General features: G+C 42.8%; 1 protein-coding gene across 6 annotated transcripts in view; it reads right to left on the minus strand.

The window, feature by feature from the left end:
* The window catches only part of stk25b (serine/threonine kinase 25b), a 290,058-nt gene that overhangs the window by 36,062 nt on the left and 233,862 nt on the right, over positions 1-20,134 (minus strand). For 5 of the 6 annotated variants that reach the window (XM_070883287.1, XM_070883282.1, XM_070883281.1 and 2 more), the window contains 3 exons: positions 12,519-12,749; positions 1,546-1,602; positions 168-276 (listed from right to left, as the gene is read on the minus strand). In XM_070883287.1, coding sequence (XP_070739388.1) covers positions 168-276; positions 1,546-1,602; positions 12,519-12,740 — 388 coding nt within the window. In that variant the 5' untranslated portion in view covers positions 12,741-12,749. Of the gene's footprint in view, positions 1-167; positions 277-1,545; positions 1,603-4,712; positions 4,744-12,518; positions 12,750-20,134 lie in introns of those variants that run through there. The other variant, XM_070883285.1, reaches the window with a different exon arrangement.

A 20,134-nucleotide genomic window follows, 5' to 3' on the forward strand; every position in this document is an offset into this window, starting at 1 on the left:
ATCGTGCAATTTCCCTTCTTTCAGAAGGATTCTGGTGCTGTCTCTCACTCTTTCAGTAATTTGGAAATAAAGGACAGAAGTTATAATTACCCAAAAACCAAAGAGTTGCTGGCTTGCTTACTGCAGAACATCATGCTGGACAACCCCATCCCTCATGGTGCCCTTACCTTTAATGTCGCGATGAATTTTCCGTTCCGAGTGCAGATAGTCTAAACCTTTAAGGATTTCCCGTAGGATTGTTGCAATGTACGTCTCCTCCAGAGGGCCTGGTTTCAGCTGCAAATACCACAACTGTCTGTTAACAATAGAGAGCTCCCCTGATGTATCCAGTGAGTGACAGAGCTACATTGACCAGAAAGGTCTTCAGTTCAATTGCCAGCCTGCACTGAGGTAGCGGATCTCAACTGGCCATTGGTTACAGAGGGCAACAATCAGCCAGGGTCGCCTGGCCATTGATGGCTACTGGCCAATAACCCAGCTGCAAGCACGCGTGCCAGGATCAGACTCAGCTGTGATGCTCCACTGGTCAAACATCAAGGTTCATCCATGAGTCATGGCCACTTGCGTGAGGCAGCAGAAGATGAATACTGCCCGTGGGACTGTACCTCGCAAGTAGTCAATGCTTTTTCAGGGAGAGGAGAAAATTGGCAAGAAAAAGGCTCAAGAAAATCTAGGAGCAGGAAGAAACTCGCGGAGATTATTTTAAGATTACAATTCTCTTTGCTCAAGGCTGATCGGATTGTCTCCATCAGGACCAGCTGGTGTAAGCAAACTGTTTTTTTTTAAGCTATTCAATATTTTCTGTTAATTTTCTCCTCCCCTGCTGACGGCATGGACTTCTCACTGAAGTACATAAAAACATAAGAATTAGGAGCAGGAATAGGTCATTCGGCCCCTTGAGCCTGCTCTGCCATTCAATGAGATCATGGCTGATCTTCGACCTCAACTCCACTTTCCTGCACCATCCCCATATCCCTGGATTCCCATAATATCCAAAAGGTACGGTTCCACGGTGACTAAACGTGCAAGCCCACTAAACAATTGAGAAAGCAAACTTTTAAATGGGGGGGGGTTGATAGAAGTTGAGATTGCAAATGCAGCTGTAGCGAAAACACATAGCAAATTCAAAGATCACCCGACAACTGCTCAAATCTATTGCTACAAGGCTGTGAAGCATGCTTAACCAGGCACAAGAGAGCTTTAAGATGAATAATTGACGATGTATAGTTTATTTTGTGTGATCAGGAACCCAGAGGGTATAGCTGCACTATCCGAGTCTGGGATTCAAATATACATCATCTAGTTGAGTGTGGAGAGCTCCAGTAATGCAGTTAGCAGGCTAATCTGGGACTGGGGTTCAAACACTCATCTCTTCAGTGAAACCCCAATATTCTAGTGGCATCATTTCAAAACCAACCTGAAACTGGGAATAAAGGCCAAATCTGCAGTTTATAGCTCAGTATCCTAATGTTGTGCTATTGGCTTCCTGAGTTAGGACATATTCAAACAAAGTGAATTGGCATTATGATCAAAAACTGTACTCACCAAGTCTAACGCAGAACCTCCACCCAGATATTCCATGATTATCCACAATTTTGTGCCCTGGAGATTGAACAAACAGTACTGTGATTAGAAGCCAGAATCCCTTTGTGCAACTCACTCAGGGCTCTCCCCAAAATGCAAATGGCAGAAACAGGCAATTGGTCTTCAATACAGCTCAACTTCCAAACTTGGTTGAGCCCTATACCCTTCACTGAGCTAATAAATACAGTCCAAATTGGGGAGCAGCAAGATTAGAAGAGTCAATTATCATTTCTCCAAGGATGTAAACTCCTGGGCACCAATAAATTTCAGTGACAACAAAACGTCCAGTACCAATGCCCTGAAATCTAGTTTTCCTTACAGTCCTAAACTCTAAACTCATGATGTTCAATGTGTCCAAGAATGTTCTTAACTATGTGATGAGAGTGATGTGGAACAGGAATAGAGAATCATTGAGAGCAAGGTGTTTCACCGAAATGATGAAAAGCCTGAGACACTAATAATGATGTTTTGAAGCGATGCAAGACTATTCCTTGGAACTGGGACTGAATGATTTGAGAAGATGCCCCTGTCGTTGCAACGTTTCTTTCTAATAATTAGTAAATGTTTCAAAATCCCCCATGCCATGGCTCAGTGAGTCAGACGATACAGCAGTTTAAGGATCAAAGCTTTACACCAGCAAACACACAAAGTAGATCTCTTGCTCAGACAGAAGTCAGCACTTTTTTCATCATCGTCCTTTTTCACAGGACACATTCACTACATCACAAATTGATGCGGCCCTACGGAATGTTGTTTATTGCTAAAGTTATTTTCCAATCTCTGCCCCTTTCACCTCCCATTGGGCGTCTTCATGCTATGTTGTTGTCTTTCATCTTCTCTCTCTCTTTCTCTGTATGGCTTATGAAAATTTTTTCCAATGTGATGTCTATCTCTTTCCCTCATTGCTTCAGTCTTATTCTGTCATCTCTTCTCTATGGTCTCCTTTATGCATTCCCAGTGCTTCTTCGTCTTTCTCGCACATGTTCCTTCACTGGTGTAGTCAAAATCTCTCACCTTTAATGCTTAAGGTACAAAGGATTAGAGGCAAGGTGTATAGGGTGGGGGAGAAAGAGGAGAGGAAGAAAAGTGGAGGAGACAGGTGCCTGGAAATAGTCAGGGGGTGGGGTGAAATAACCAAAGGACTCAGAAGATGGGGAATTTGGTTGCTGAGTTCTGGACAATCAAGGACTGGTTAGGAGGAGGAGTGCGGGACCAATAGGAAACACTCGGACATGGGAGGAGTACGATGGACTAGGGGGTTGGTGTACTGGAGAAGAACAGGACTCCGTGGAGTATCACGGGGTAGAGGGCTGGAAGTACCAAGGGAGAGCTGGAAGCAACAAGGGGCTGAGAGGTTTTGTGATACACTGGCAAATGGAACTGGAAGCATTCAGGCTTAAAACACTTCTGCATTCTGTCCAGCAGCTTTTAGTTTGTCTATCTCGCAGGCACGCAATGTAGCAGGGTGCGATTAAAATAATCTCATTAGTCAGCCAATTTCATAGCGATGAGACGAGAGGAGATGAAAAGGCTGTGACAATAATAAACATTTATATTTATATGCCGCCTTTAATGTAGAGAATAATCCCAAAATTCTTCACAGAGGTGTCACCAAAAAAAATGAACGGCAAGTCAAAGCAGCTTGGTCATAGAGATGGATTTTAACAAACCCGCACCAAGTCTCGCTCACCCATCACCCCTGACCTATACTGGCTTCTGACCCCCACATCTCAAATTTAAAATTCCCATCTTAGTTTAAATGACTTCATGGCCTCGCCCCTCCCTATCACTGTAACTTCCTCCAGTCTTGCAACCACCCCCCCCCACACCTCTTTTAAGATCCTCCATTTTGATCATTAGTCTTTTTTAAGGTAATGTAGCTTTAAACATTAACATTTTGCTGACAGTTTCTCCCATTATTCTTCATGACAGAAATAAAATACAATATTTTTTGAATATAAATTACATATCTGTTTTCAAACATTTTTTTGAGCGGGACCGATCACGAGGGTTGTAGACATGATACAATAACTGGACTTAGTTTGATATTTTAGGCTGATATTTACAGTGAAAAAATATGAATTGAGAAGATTAAATTGAATTCTATCTTTTCTTTGGCAACAATAATTAGCATAACTAAAAGGTTTGGGTCAAATAATCATTCTAAATTCAAAATCTGCCATTAAACTTGAATATTTCTTCTGCAGGATGTTTTTGGGAATACCAACTAAAACATCCTGTCCATCGCACTTCTGCAAAAAGCAAGTTTCTGTGTCACACTGATTATTCATTCCAAATCAGTCTAAATTTCTTCCACTTGAAATGTATTCATTGTAATTCAGTTATGCACACATTTCTTAGCAAGGATAACATGAATTAATCAATTGCTACAAACACTTAGTTGAAACGTTTCTCTGCCATTTTTTGCCATCAGCCAGGGCTAAACAGAAGGCATCTGATGTAATGAAAACACTAAAAAAAAATCAGATTTCACAATTAATATGGATTAAGTTAAAGCTGTCTGTGTTTGAGCACCATAATTAATGTTTTCGCTTCAATGCCTCTGTCTCTCTCTGTCTCTGATGCCCCGCATGCCAAGGTATTAAAATATTAAGCCAAGTTTGAAATTTAAAGAAAAACTTTAATTAAAATACAGAAGTTTCATGTAGTTTATGTAATACGGATCAGATAAGCTATGAATTTTTATCTGAGGTAAATATTAGAAATTTTTAATATTGACGGAAAGGTTGGGCAATAAGATAGGACTTGCTGCTTGTAAGTCCCACCCTTTGCAGTCAAATGGAAAAAGGCTTGAAATGTGGGAGGTAAGAGACTTTTTTTTTTGCATAAAGAGCCAATATCAGGTTTTAAAATGGAATGAAAAATACTTGCAACTTTTGTGTGAGGTAAACAGCATTTTCTGAAGTAAATGTTCGGACTCGCAGTTGCAACATTTAGTTAGAAAGAACGCAAAACTGGTTTTCCAGGAACCAATGAAAAAACATTTTGTTCAATGTGTCTGAGAAGATCTCAGAAAGCAAACCCCCTGCTGACCCCGCAATGCTACCTAACCATGAGCACCTACTGCAGTGCTGAATTACCGATTCCATGTCTGGCAGCATACTCACTCTTTCCCGATACGCAGAATCGATGGGGCGAGGCTGACAACTGGTAGCACATATTTGGAAAATAACCAAAGAACACTTGCTTCACTATCTCGCACCAGAATTCTGACTTTGTTCCAGATTCCACCACTCCTCCGCCTCCAGACCCAGCAACAGCACAACCACGGAGTCATGTTAACACTCAACAGTTAGTCAATCTCCTTCCTTCTCTTGTTCACAACGACACATTTCGAATAAGCACAAGAAACTTGGAAGAGTATACACAGAACAGACTTTACTGATATCTTGTGTAATACACAGAGGTAGAGGGATCTATTAACCATAGTATAGAAAGAGAACGGTTAATAAAGCCTGTTCTTCAAAGGATTCGACAGTTAAATCAGGCCATCTATCTATTCTGTACACAGAGTGGCTTTCAATTTCTAGTTCTATCTTTTGAGCCCTGCGAAAAACTGCTGAAATCAATGCTCCTTTATACACCATATTTTGCCTACAAAGGTACGTCACAGATAAGACTGCATGACATATCTGTTCCTGAATCCTTTGAAAAGTCTATTTACATAAACGGTTGTACTTTATTTCAAAGCTGCTTTTCTCAAACAAGTCTTCCTGATTTAACTGTCGAATCCTTTGAAGAACAGGCTTTATTAACCGTTATCTTTCTATACTATGGTTAATAGATCCCTCTACCTCTGTGTATTACACTAGATATCGTTCCAGTCACTTATTTCCTTGCACAAGCATTTCTCATTAGATATTACGCAGACATTTGGAGCAGAAGATAAGCCATGCTTTCTTCTCATGGCACTTTGAAGCCATCCTGTTTTATATTGGAAAGCCTTTTACTCCAAGATACAAGATCAATTATTAACCCTCAACTCCCCAAGATGTTCAACATATAACTCTCCAGGATGTCCAACTTACCGCAAGCAATCTGCTGCACAAAGGTAAAAGCAATGCGGCTGCCCTGACCATTTATAATACTGTACAAAATTTAAAGAACATTTCATAGAAGGGCAGAGGCCTGTACAGTAGCGAAAGGGACAGTCAAGCTAAAAAAAGCAAACAAACGCCAGGGAAGGTGTAATCTTAAGCCCATAGTTTCTAAGAAAAAAAAGAGGGTGAGCCTCAGAGCCAAAACCGATTGGACAGATTTCCAAGAGAAGACAATTGTGTGTGTATTTGGTATGCTACTGGATCTTAGCGAACCATCTTAGCATGCAGGTACAGCAAGCAATTAGGAAAGCAAATGGTATGTTAGCCTTTATTACAAAAGGATTGGATCATAAGAGTAAAGAAGCCTTACTGCAATTATATAGGGCGTTGTGGAGACCACACCTGAAGAAGTGTGTGCAGTTTTGGTCTCCTTACCTAAGGAGGAGTATACTTGTCTTAGAGGGAGTACAAGGAACGTTCAGTAGATTGATTCCTGGGATTGGGCAGGGGGTGGGGGGGGGGGGAGGGGGAATTATCCTATGAGGAGATTGAGTCGACTAGACCTATATTCTCAAGAGTTTAGATGAATGAGAGGTGATCTCACTGAAATATATAAAATTCTTCAGGGGTTTGACAGGGTAGATGCAAGGAAGATGTTTCCCCAGGCTGTGGAGTCTAGAACTAGAGGGTCATAGTCTCAGAATAAGGGGCTGGCCATTTACGACTGAGATGAGGAGAAATTTCTTCACTCAAAGGGCAGTGAATCTTTGGAATTCTCTACCACAGAGGGCTGTGGATACTCAGTTGTTGAGTATATTCAAGACTGAGATAGATTTTTAGATACTAAGGGAACCAAGGAATATGGGGATAATGTGGGAAGATGGAGTTGAGGCTGAAAGAAAAAAGAATTGCATTTATATAGCCCAAAGTGCTTTTCAGCCAATGCAGTACAGTACTTTTGAACTGTAGTCACTGTTGTGATGTTATAATGAAAATCAGCCATGATCTCGTCCCTAGATTCTTTTAAAATGCGCAGATGTAATCAGTCCAGACCAGGGGTTTATCCTCTTTGAGTTTCATTAGTTTATTTAATGTATCTCCTTGTTTTATTTTAAATGCAGTTATCTCATTACTAACCTCATCATCTGATATCATCTCCACCTGTTCTATTTCCCTGCTAAACACTGAAGCAAAGTAATTATTTAATATCTCTGCCATCTCTCTATCACTGCCTGTGTTATCATGTCCAATCCTTCGTGGCCCTATTCCCATCCTGACCTTCCTTTTTTTATTGATGTGCCTGTAAAATATTTCACTATTTTGATTTATGTTCCTTGATAATTTAATTTCAAAGTTCCTTTTTGCCTTCCTAATTGTTTTTTTTACTTCCCTCCTAATCTCTTTGTATTCTCCATTATCATACTCTCCCCTGCTGTTCATGTACTTAATGTATGCCCCTTTTCTTACTCTCAATTTTTCCCTTATGACTTTATTCATCCACGGTGTCTCATTAGTGTTTAACATGTTCTTGTTTTTTTAAGCAGAATATTTTTCTTGGACGCTGTTGAACATACCTTCGAATGTGTCTACTCTTACCTTGAGATCAGGTAATGTGCCCAGAAAATGAACAGCACTGATAACTGTTTTAAGCTACTATGTTTTATGTCTTCATAAGGTCTCACTGTTCATCAAATGCAGTAAGAATGAAGGATGAAACAAGAAGTCATATAATATAGATCCACATTGCAATTATGTGTACGCACTAGGTCCGTGCAGCAGAGCTGGTCTCCACTCATCTTGGTTAATCTTTGCCACTGGACCAAGACCTAGCTCTATCAAGCCCATGTGGTGGCTGGGATGCAACGGCCACCACACGTTAAAAAAATCCACACACAGGCATCTTCCATTCTTCAACATATAGTTCAGGATCCGAAATATTAGGTCCTTCATTGAAACAACTGTGAACTCAACCCTTTTCGGCGTGGAAGCAAGTCATCCTCGCTTCAAGGGACTGCAAATGATGATGATGATGACGACATACACAACCTTCCACCTAATTCCTCGAGTGGATAAAATTATGGAGATTGCACCGCCAAGAAATAAGCTAAGCCTCTAAATAACTTAAGTATATAGTGTTACTTTCAGGAATATCCAATTTGTCAGTACTGGCTGCCTGCTTTTCTGACATTTCATCCTACCTCCTCTCATGGGATTTTCCAACTGCTCCCGATTGAAACTGAACCATCTTTTCATATCCTGGAAAGGAGTTACTTTGTACTAATAATTAGATGTCAGCCATGACTCAGTGGTAACACTCTTGCTCAGAGGTCATATGTTCAAGTTCCATTCCAGAAACACAACCACATAATATAGACTGACACTTCAGTACTAAGCGAGTGCTGCACTGTTGGAGGTGCTGTCTTTCAGATGAGATGCTAAACTGAGGCCCCGTCTACCCTCTCAGGTGGAAGTAAAAGATCCCACGGCACTCTCTAAGAAGAGTAGGGGTGTTCTCCCAGTGTCCTGGCCAATATTTATCCCTCAGCCACCAAAATTTTTTTGGTTATTTCTCTCATCGCTGTTTGTGGATTCTTGCTGTGTGCAAATTGGCTGCTGGGTTTCCCTACATTGCAACAATGCCTACATTTCAGAAATACTTCGTAGGCTGTGAAGCACTTTGGGACACTAACCAGTTAGTGAAATGCGCTATATAAATGAGAGTCCGTTCTTTAACAAGATTTTAAATATCTGATCTCTCAAATTTAAAAAAGGAACCATCAGTCAAATATAACTGACTGAATCAAACAGTAAAGGCTGGATTTTACCAAGCTCAGCGGGTCAGTGGTGGGCGACATCGGTGGCAGGTCCTGGTGTCGCTGCTGTTTCCACGATTGGGCTTGCCGGCCAACTGAAGGAAGCGGATCTGATGACGTCATTTGATGACGCGTCATCAGCCGTTTTCCTTAAGAACATATGAAATAGGAGCAGGAGTAGGCCATACGGTCCCTCGAGCCTGCTCCGCCATTTAATAGGATCATGGCTGATCTGATCATGGACTCGGGTCCACTTCACTGCCCGCTCCCCATAACCCCTTATTCCGTTATCGTTTAAGAAACGGTCTATTTCTGTCTTAAATTTATTCAATGTCCCAGCTTCCACAGCTCTTTGAGGCAGCAAATTCCACAGATCCACAACCCTCAGAGAAGAAATTTCTCCTCATCTCAGTTTTAAATGGGTGGCCCCTTATTCTAAGATCATGCCCTCTAGTTCTAGTCTATCCCATCAGTGGAAACATCCTCTCTACATCCACCTTGTCAAGCCTGCTCATAATCTTATACATTTCGATAAGATCACCTCTCATTGTTCTGAATTCCAATGAGTAGAGGCCCAACCTACTCAACCTTTCCTCATAAGTCAACCCCCTCATCTCACAATCAACCTTGTGAACCTTCTCTGAACTGCTTCCAAAGCAAGTATATCCTTTCGTAAATATGGAAACCAAAACTGCTCGCAGTATTCCAGGTGTGGCCTCACCAATACCCTTTACAACTGTAGTAAGACTTCCCTGCTTTTATACTGTCCCCTTTGGAATAAAGGCCAAGATTCCATTGGCCTTCCTGATCACTTGCTGTACCTGCATACTAACCTTTTGTGTTTCATGCACAAGTACCCCCAAGTACTCCCGCTGTACTGCAGCACTTTGCAATCTTTCTCCATTTAAATAATAACTTGCTCTTTGATTTTTTTTCTGCCAAAGTGCATGACCTCACACTTTCCAACATTATACTCCATCTGCCAAATTTTTGCCCACTCACTTAGCCTGTCTATGTCCTTTTGCAGATTTTTGTGTGTCCTCATCCGTCTTTGCTTTTCCTCCCATCTTTGTATCGTCAGCAAACTTGGCTACGTTACACTCGGTCCCTTCATCCAAGTTGTTAATATAGTAAATAGTTGGAGCCTCAGCACTAATCCCTGCGGCACCCCACTGGTTACTGATTGCCAATCCGAGAATGAACCATTATCCCTACTCTGTTTTCTGGGAGGGTTTCTGTTAAAGAGACCATGCGCAAATTTATTTTGAAAGTTGTGCTGTTCGACAGCATTGAGGTGCTGCAAACACTGACAAGCACGGCACAGAGGTGCACGGCTGCACCCAGGCTCTCCCATGACTCCGTCCATATGCTTATGGAGGGAGTCACAGCACGTAGGGTGCTTCTCTTCCCTTCCAATGGGCAGGAGACCAACGCAGCCTGGTTGCACATTGCACAAGAGGACACAAGCAGGGATGTCATCAGGAGGACTTGGCTGCAGTGGCACAAACCTTTCAATGATCTCAGTAGATCATGAAACGTTACTGCAAGGCCACACTCAACCTCATCCTTCTGTGTCACTCATCATATCCCCATCACACAGCCTTCCCTACTCCTGGACATCCTTACTCACACCAACTTACCTTGCACCTCCACCCATCCCTCTCCATCTACATTATCACTTCCCCATCTCACTAGCCACCCTACACTCATCCTAGTCCAATCATACCAACTAACAACATACAAGGGTAGGCAATTGGGTGTTTTAGCCAATATTCATATGAAGTTTTTGTTAATGTGCTGTCAAACATTGAAATCTTTATTTTCAACACTTTGCGTTCTTGGACAGATTTCTGTGCACCTTTGGCAGTGACTTAGTGAGTTGCAGTGAATGGTGAGACATAACGGTACCCCCCGCAATGCTGATGAGTGTGAAAGGAATGGCTTGGGTATTGTAGGGATGCTTTATGGTGTTGGTCTTGGTGGCGCCAACCTGGCACATCATAAGGCAGTCAGGGTGTACAGTGTCAAGTGAAGTGAATCTGGCTATGCCGAGGGCATCTCTGGCAGTAATATGGTTGGGTGCTGATGCCTTGTGCAGCATCAGTTGATTGCAGAGAAGGTTGGTGTTGTTGGTGCTGCTGGTGTGCCTGGTGATGGGGCTGATCGTGGTGGGTTTCTGAGGACCAAGGTGAGAGTTTTTCCAAGGGCACCGATGCTGATGGAATAGATGGCAGGTGAAATATAGATGACAGAAGCGATCTGTCAATGGTGGGCGAGATCATGAGGTCACACTGGATGGAGACTTGTGTAACGACTTGCAGCATTCTGAATCTGTAGTGGAAATGCAGTTTAAAGAAGCTGTCAACTTATCATCTGAAACAACGGCAAGTGACTTCCCGCCTCAGCTTCACTGGCGAGGTCTAGGCACAGTGGGAAACCAGTGGGCGACCTGTCAAATACAAAAAGCTGGGGAAAAGCATCGTTACGTGGCTGTAAACAAGCCACTAATGATTTCAATTCTTCTCCCGCCGCTGCGTGTCGGGTCGGCTCAGTGCTGATAGACCCGGCACTTGGGAAAGGCGCGTAGCGGCGGGTTGATAGCGGGGTCCCGACCCACTGTCAAAAAAAAAGCTTTTGCAACAGACCCGACTCCGATCATACCCGCTGACCCCTCGCAAAATTTCCCCCCCAAGTCCATCAAGCTTTTAAAGTGACAAAACTAGCAACACTGTATTCGGTCAGGCCCGACACGTTTCTGGCATTAACTGGCTGCAAAGGTTTCACACGTGTTAAAACTACAACTGGCAAACCAACAACCAGACAATAAAATAATCTAGGTGCCTGTAAATCCCTGCTCCCATCCTTGGAGACCGGCCAAGATCAGGGGGGGCAAATAAAAAGGAGGAAATGATGGCTTTAAACTGATGAGTGTTTGAAGTTTGACAGTCAAGCACTAAATTCGAAGACTTTTGTCGATAAATAGTGCTGTATAGAAGAATCACCTTCAATTTCAAACTACCTGTTCAGCAGAGGAGAAAGTTCTCGAACATGCACTCTGAACCAATGTGTTGTGATGGCAACCCTCCAGCAGTATCACTTAAAAATACTGAAGCCTCCACGGCTGGGTGGCTCTGCCAGCTCCTATCTCAAGCCAAAAATGATTTACAAAAACCTCTCCCAGAGGACAGAAATATGGAACACTGAAGGGAGTCTTGTGAAAGTACACATTATTTTTGTAGGCGCACAGTAAAAATGCTTCAAATACATATATAGGTATACTTAAACAAATATACAACATTTTAGTATCATTGGCTAGTCCCCAATTATTTTCCCATTTTCCAGACCATCCTCCTATTCCACACAGTTTGCAGATCATCTGGCTGCCTAGAGCCAAGCAAGCCCATCCCTATCCTCACATTGTTAATATGCCTACTGTCTGAATACTCTATATAGTGCCCATCATAGAATCATAGAAGTTTACAGCATGGAAGGAAGGCCATTCATGTCCGCGCCAGCCGACAAAGAGCTATCCAGCCTAATCCCGCTTTCCAGCTCTTGGTCCGTAGCCTTGTAGGTTACGGCACTTCAATGCATATCCAAATACTTTTAAAAAGTGGTGAGGGTTTCTGTCTCTTCCACCCTTTCAGGCAGTGAGTTCCAAACCCCCAAAGAAATTTCCCCTCAAATCCCCTCTAAACCACCCAATTACTTTAAATCTATGCCCCCTGGTTATTGACCCCTCTGCGAAGGGAAATAGGTCCATCCTATCCACTCTATCCAGGCCACTCATAATTTTATACACCTCAATAAGGTCTCCCCTCAGCCTCATCAGTTACAAAGAAAACAAACCCAGGCTATCCAGTCTGTCCTCATAGCTAAAATTCTCCAGTCCCGTTAGGAAGAGGACACCGGAGCAGTTAAATAGCTTTTAAACTAAAAATGCAATATTGCCGATAAGTAAGAAAGCTCGGTGTTGCGGAGCCGATGAGTGCAGATGTAAAGGTGTTAGTGGAGTGAAGCTGCTATCTGATTTAACCATTACTCCAGTCCCTTTACTTACCTTTAAGTAAGAGCCATAGTACTTTGTGACATATGGGCTATCACACTGGCTAAGCACTGTAATCTCCTGCTGGATGTCTTCGATCTCATCCTCTGCCTCCTCTAGGTCAATGATTTTAATTGCCACAACTTCCTTACTTCTGTTCTCTATTCCTTTGTAAACTTCACCGAATGAGCCTTTCCCAATCCGCTCCTGCTTAGTAAAGAGCTCCTCAGGGTCCATGCGGGCATTCTGTAAGAAAAGATTACATTTGTTTTACATTAAAAAAATACCCAGTAAAACTCTGTTATGGTATGACAGCATTAGCAAGCAATTACAAAACACTTCGATGTCCCAGGTTCCACACAAGTTATAGCAGCATACCAGATACGAAGTAGAACAAAAAGATAAATCTGGGAAAAAAGCAAAATACTGCAGATGCTGGAACCTGAAATAGAAACAGAAAATGCTAGAAACATTCAGCAGGTCAGGCAGCATCTGTGGAGAGAGAAACAGAGTTAACGTCTCAGGTCTGTGACCTTTCGTCGGAACTGGAAAAGGTTAGAGATGTAACAGGTTTTTAAGGAAGTGTAGGGGCAGGGAAAGGGGGAGGGGAGGAAAGAACAAGAGGGAAGGTCTGTGATAGGGTGGAAGACAGTAGAGATTAGAGAGACAAAAGGGATGATGGTGCAAGGCAAAAGGAGCTGGTAATGGGACAAGTTAAGAAACAAAAGGTAAGTCTAGATAGGGTCAATGAAGATGACAGAATCATCATCAGCAGCTGCAGTGGGAAAAAGAAAAAAAAAACAAAAGAAAATATGGGCAGAGGTTATGGTTTGAAATTGTTGAACTCAATGTTGAGTCCAGAGGCTGTAAAGTGCCAAAAGATGAGGTGCTGTTCCTCGAGCTTGCGTTGAGCTTCATTGGAATAGTGTAGGAGGCCGAGGACGGAGAGGTCAGAGTGGGAGTGGAGCGGGGAATTAAAGTGACAGGCGACCGGAAGCTCAGGGTCACGCTTACGGACTGCAAAGTGGTCACCCAATCTGCGTTTGGTCTCCCCATGTAAAGGAGACCACATCGTGAGCAGCAAATACAGTACACTAAATTGGAAGAAGTACAAGTAAATCGCTGTTTCACCTGGAAGGAGTGTTTGGGGTCCTGGACAATGGAAAGGGAGGGGGTAAAAGGGCAGGTGTTGCATCTCCTGCGCTTGCACGGGAAAGGGAGGGGGTTCTGGGGGGTGATTGAGGAGTGGACCAGGGTGTCATGGAGAGAGCGGTCCCTTTGGAATGCTGAGAGGGGAGGAGAGGCGAAGATGTGATTGGTGGTGGGATCACGCTGGAGGTGTTGGAAATGGCGGAGGATGATCCATTGAACGTGGAAGCTGGTAGGGTGAAAGGTGAGGACAAGAGGAACCCTATCGTGGTTCTGGGAAGGAGGGGAAGGGGTGAGAGCAGAAGTGTGAGAAATGGAATGGACACGGTCAAGGGCCATGTTAACCACGGTGGAGGGTAACCCTTGGTTGAAGAAAAAGGAAAACATATCGGAAGCACTAGTATGGAAGGTGGCGTCGTCAGAGCAGAGCAGATGTGACAGAGAGAGAAACTGGGAGAATGGAAAGGAGTCCTAATAGGAAGCGGTGTGGGAGGAAATGTAGTCCAGGTAGCTGTGAGAGTAAGTGGCTTATAGTGAATGTTTGTCAATAGCCTATCCGCAGAGTCGGAGAAGTCGATGAAGGGAAGGGAAGAGTTAGAGATGGACCATGTGAAGGTGAGGTAAGGGTGGAAATGGGAAGCAAAGTGAATGACATTTTTTAGTTCAAGGCAAGAACAGGAAATGGCACCGATACAGACATCAATGTACCGGAAAAAGAGGTGAGGGAGGGAAACCGAGAAGAACTAGAACAAAGAATGTTCCACATATCCCACGAAAAGGCAGGCATAGCTAGGACCCATGAGGGTTCCCATAGCAACACCTTTAATTTGGGGGAAGTGAGTGGAGTCAAAGGAGAAGTTGTTCAATGCGAGAACAAACTGTTAAAGTGGCGGAGGGCATCGGAAGAGTTGTGGATGTACGTGGGAAGAGACTGGACAAGGGGAGAAGAGGTTGGTGGGAAGAGACTGGACAAGGGGATAAATCCAAATTCCAAATAAATCTGGAATACTATTTTAAGATAAAGGTCAAGGGAGCCAAATGGCCTTCCCTCTCCATGTAATATTTAACTGAGGCATGCAACCTTGTGAAACGTAGAACAGGAGTAGGCTAGTCAGCCTCATGGGCCTGTTCCGTCATTCAATAAGTTAATGGCTAATTTGTATCTCAACTCCATTTACCTGCCTTTGCTCCATATCCTTGATACCCTTACCTAACAAAATCTAACGATCGGAGTCTTGAAAATTTCAATTGACCCAGCATTCAGAACTTTTTTTGGGGGGATGAATTTCATATGTGGTGAAAAGCAGAGGCCCTGGTACAGATTCCTGGGAAAAATCCATTTGTCACATCCTGCCAATCAGAGAATGAACCCTTTATCCCTGCCCTCTGTCTCCTACCACCCAACCAATTACCAACACATATCACAAGGTTATTTTCAATTCTATGTGCTCTTATTTTTGCTAATAATCTCATGTGGAACATAAGAAATAGGAGCAGGAGTTGGCCATATGGCCTATCAAGCCTGCTCCGCCATTCAATAGGACCATGGTTGAACTTCTACATCAACTACCCTTTCATACCCTATCCCCATATGGCTTAATTCCCTTAGTGCTTAAAAAAATCTATTGATCTCAGTCTTGAATATACTCAGTGACTGAGGATCCACAGCCTTCTGGAATAGAGAATTCCAAAGATTCACAGACTTTGAATTAAGAAATTTCCCATCTCAGTCCAAAATGGCCAACCCCATATCCTGAGATAGTGACCCTTAGTTCTCGACTCTCCAGCTAGGGGAAAACAGTCTCTCAGCATCTACCCGGTCACGTTTGAATGAGATCACCATTTATTCTTCTAAACTCCAGAGATTATTAGTCTATTCTACTCAATCTCTCCTCAGAGGACAGCCCTCTCATCCCAGGAATCAGAGAGAAAAGTTACAGAACTTTATCAAATGCCTTCTAGAAGTCCATATAGACACCATTCATAGACACTCCCCTGTCCACCATGTTAGTGACCTCCTCAAAAAATTCAACTAGATTTAGAACATAAGAACATAAGAACATAAGAAATAGGAGCAGGCCCCTCGAGCCTGCTCCGCCATTCAATAAGATCATGGCTGATCATCAACCTCAACTCCACTTTCCCGCCCGATCTCCAAATCCCTTGATTCCAAAAATCTATCTATTTCAGCCTTGAATACATTCAGAGACTCAGCATCCACAGCCCTCTGGGGCAGAGAATTCCAAAGATTCACAACCCTCCGAGTGAAGAAATTTCTCATCTCTTAAATGGCCTACCCCTAGGCAAGTTAATCTCAAATGTAATGTGAAATTCTATCATATTATGATCACTCTACCCCAGAGGATCCTTTACTATGAGATTGCTAATTAACGCTGTCTCATTACACAATACAAGATCTAAAATAGCCTGTTCCCTGGTTGGTTCCATGATGTATTGTTCTAGGAAACTGTTCCAAATGCATTCCATGAACTCATCCTCCAGACTAACTTTACCAATTTGATTTGTCCAGTCTATACGAAGATTAAAGTCCCCCACGATTATTGCATTACTTTTGGTTACAAGCTCCTATTTCTGTACAACAGTACAGCTGTTAGGGGGCCTATATACGACTCCCACCAATGCTTTCTACCTCTTGTTATTCCTTATCTCCACCCATACTGATTCTACTTCTTGACCTTGCGAGCCAAGATCCTTTCTCTCTACTGTCCTTATGTCATCCTTTATTATCAGGGGTACCCCTCACCTCTCCATTACCTTTACCATTCTGCCTGTCTTTTCAAAACATCAAGTACCCTGGAACATTTAGTTCCCAACCTTGGTCACCTTGCAACCACATCTCTGTAATGGCTATTAGATCAAATCCATTTATCTCTATTTGTGTCATTAGTTCGTCTATTTTATTACGAATGCTCTGTGCATTCAGATCAAGAGCCTTTTTTTTTTGACCATTATTCCTTGCTTTGGCCTTATTCCCTGCTGCACTGCTACCAGTAAACTCTGTCTCTTCCTGTCACACTCTGCTTATTTTTATCCAAATTGCTACACTGCCCTATTGCATTGACCTTTCCCTTTAGATTTCTAAATTGCCCCTCGCCTGACCCCTCCCCTGCATTTTTTAAGTTTGTGTGTCAGACATGACCTACCTTTTATAAATGCCAAATCTCTCAATCAACTGATACTTGTGCAAGTGCTCAGTCACTCTGTCTCATGATAGATTACAGTAACATCCCTACAATTGATGTTAAACTGACAGGTATGTAGTTTCTCTCTCTCCCCCTTAAATAATGGAGTGATATTTGTAATTTTCCAATCCAAAGGCACAATTCCTGAATTCTTATACACACAAGATGGTGTTTTGATACGAAAGTTCAGTATTAAGTTATCAGCGTTCAGTGCTTAGTTTTAATTCTAGTTTAAAAAAAATATTTCTTGTAGTAATCTTTGTAGTATTAGATACGAGTACCTTGTCTAGCATATGCAGAAAAGATTTTCTGTAATATCAGAATGTGAATCTCCAACAGAGAGAGAAAAGTTACAGAAGTTAAGATTGTATGGCTATATAAGAACGTAAGAAATAGAAGCAGGAGTAGGCCATTTGGCCCCTCGAGCCTGCTCCACCATTCAATAAGATCATGGCTGATCTGATCATGGACTCCGTTCCACTTCTCTGCCCGTTCCCCATAACCCTTTATTCCCTTATCGGCCAAAAATCTGGCTTTCTCTCTGCCTCCTTTTTTTTTTTAAAATAGGGGCGCTACATTTGCGGTTTTCCAATTTGCTGGGACCTCTCCAGAATCCAGGGAATTTTGGTAGATTACAACCAATGCATCCATTTCTTTTCGAACCCTAGGATGCAAGCTATCGGTTCCAGGGGACTTGTCCGCCTTTAGTCCCATTATTTTATATGTGTGTCACTTACAAGATTCCCAGAGATCAAGGGAGGGGAGATGTAAGACAGCTCATCTGATATAGCTACCAATATGGAATGTGAATTTACACAGGATCAGAGGACTCAGTAACATCCTCACAGATAGGAGGTCCATCACTCTGATGTCTCAGAAGGCCAACACTGTGCTCACACAGAAAAGCGAGCCAGCCAGTGCATCCATGTCAGTTCATAATGACGAGGTTGTGCAAGTTCTGGAAACAGTGCTAACTACAAGCACATAGACTTTAATCTATTCAATAGCCTGACTATCTAATGCTGTTAACTTGTCAGCTATCAAGAAAGTCTAATCCGAAATCAAGATCACCAATTTATATCAATCTCAGACACTGATCTCAACTGTAAATGTATAATCAGTGAACGGTTACTGTTGACTTACCATGGCATTACTGTACAGCCTTCATAACCTCTTATTTATTTTGTCAAATAACTTTATCCACTAATTATTTGCATATTCATTGTTTCATAGAATAATAACACTACAGAACGAGGCTATTCGGCCCATTGCGTCGGCTCCTTTGAAGAACAATCTAGTTAATTCCACTACCCTGTTTTAACCCCCTGAACCCAACTGGCTGGGGTTTTATTGAGTCTTGTGAACATGTGACTGGCCAAGCCACTCACAACTTACAGCTCAACCAACCGGTGAGCATGCTCACAGGTGTATACATTACAGTCACCTCTAGATTTGACTACTCACATGCTCTACTTGCTAGTCTCCCATCCTCCATATATTCACACTTCTGCAAAACTCTGCTGCACATATCCTGTCTTGCCATGGCTATCATACTATCTCTAGGGATATGGATCATTTTTCTCTAGACCCACATCCCTTTCCCTTGCTCGGTTCCTCTGAATTGAAAACACAGCCCGGTTGTCACCCCCGATAACCTCCAAATCATGCACGAGGAAGCTCCAGCACCTAGAGATGCCAGATCACTTGTTTACTCCGTAGCCTCAGGTCATTGCTAACAAAGGGTTCACACACAAGTCCTGATAATGCAGGACATCTTAATACACCCTCTCAACCAGCCACCTGTAGCCTTAATGGCTTATTTTCTATCCTTGGTAAGGAATGGTTTATTTGTACAAGTCTTCATGATTTAATTAGCATAAGCCCTTTACTTCCCCAGCTTTCAGTCTGACTACGGACTTCCTTTTCAGAACACATTTAAGGCAATTCTTTGGGCATGCCTCCTACAGTTTTCTGTGTACCCTCACTCCCTTCAAACTACCAATGGTGGCAGAGCCTTTAGCCTTCTCTTTGGAACTTTCTCCCCAATTCTTTCTGGCCGTTTATCTTTCTCTTCACTTTGAAAAACTCCTCAAAATTCATCTTTTTGACTTGGCAACTTTGGTCATCCTTTCTAACCCCTTCCTTGCTCAGCATTCGTGCTCATTATGCCTATCTGAAGCGCCTTGGGACATTCTTCATCGCTAAAACAGTTTAGTTGGTCATATTTCCCATTGCTGTTTGTGGGAGCTTGCCATGTTTCCCTACATTGCAAAAGTGATTACAAGTACTTCAATGGTTGTGAAGCACTTTGGTATGCCCCAAGGATGTGAAAGGCGCTATATAAATGCACGTGTGTTCTAAATGTACTTGAACAATTCTTTAGGACCCACAATGTGGGATGAGGGGCCTTCTGCTCTGTCTTGTCCCTCTAATTAGAGCAAGTCCTAAAGCAAAAGAATTAACTTGCTTATGCCTCATGAGGTTTCTAAAACTTCTATAAGCTCATCACATAGAATAACATTATGCATGTCATGATGTGCGTAAACATGGGATTTTTTTTTTTAATAAACTGAATCACTGGGATAGACAGATGGCACCTTGATTTAATGGCTCTCATCAAAGTCACAAATTACACCTTTTGTGACTGTGACAAAGGCAAATTATCTCTCCTCGTCTTTCTTGACTTGTCTGCAGCCTTTGACACAGTTGACCACTCTATCCTTCTCCAACGCCTCTCCACCATCGTCTAGTTGGGTGGGACTGCACTCGCCTGGTTCCATTCTTATCTATCTAATCGCAGCCAGAGAATCACCTGCAATGGCTTCTCTTCCCACCCCCACATTGCTACCTCTGGTATTCCCCCAAGGATCTATCCTTGACCCCAATCTATTTCTCATCTACATGTTGCCCCTGGACGACATTATCCAAAAACATAGCGTCAGTTTCCACATACACGCTGACGACACCCAACTCCACCACACTACCACTTCTCTCCACCCCTCCTCGGTCTCTAAATTGTCAGACTGCTTGAAGTTTTCTACAACTGAATATTAGGAAGACCGAAGCCATTGTTTTCGGTCCCCGCCACTGACTCCATCCCTCTCCCTAACTTCTATCTGAGACTGAGACAACCTTGGTGTCATATTTGACCCCGAAATTAGGTTTCCACCATATATCAGCAGCATAACTAAGACAGCCTATTTCCACCTCCGTAACATCGCCCGTCTCCATTCTTGCCTCAGCTCATCCGCTGCTGAAGCCCTCATCCATGCCTTTGTT

This window comes from Pristiophorus japonicus, chromosome 6, assembly GCF_044704955.1.
Source record: "Pristiophorus japonicus isolate sPriJap1 chromosome 6, sPriJap1.hap1, whole genome shotgun sequence".
Taxonomy (NCBI): Eukaryota; Metazoa; Chordata; class Chondrichthyes; family Pristiophoridae; genus Pristiophorus; species Pristiophorus japonicus.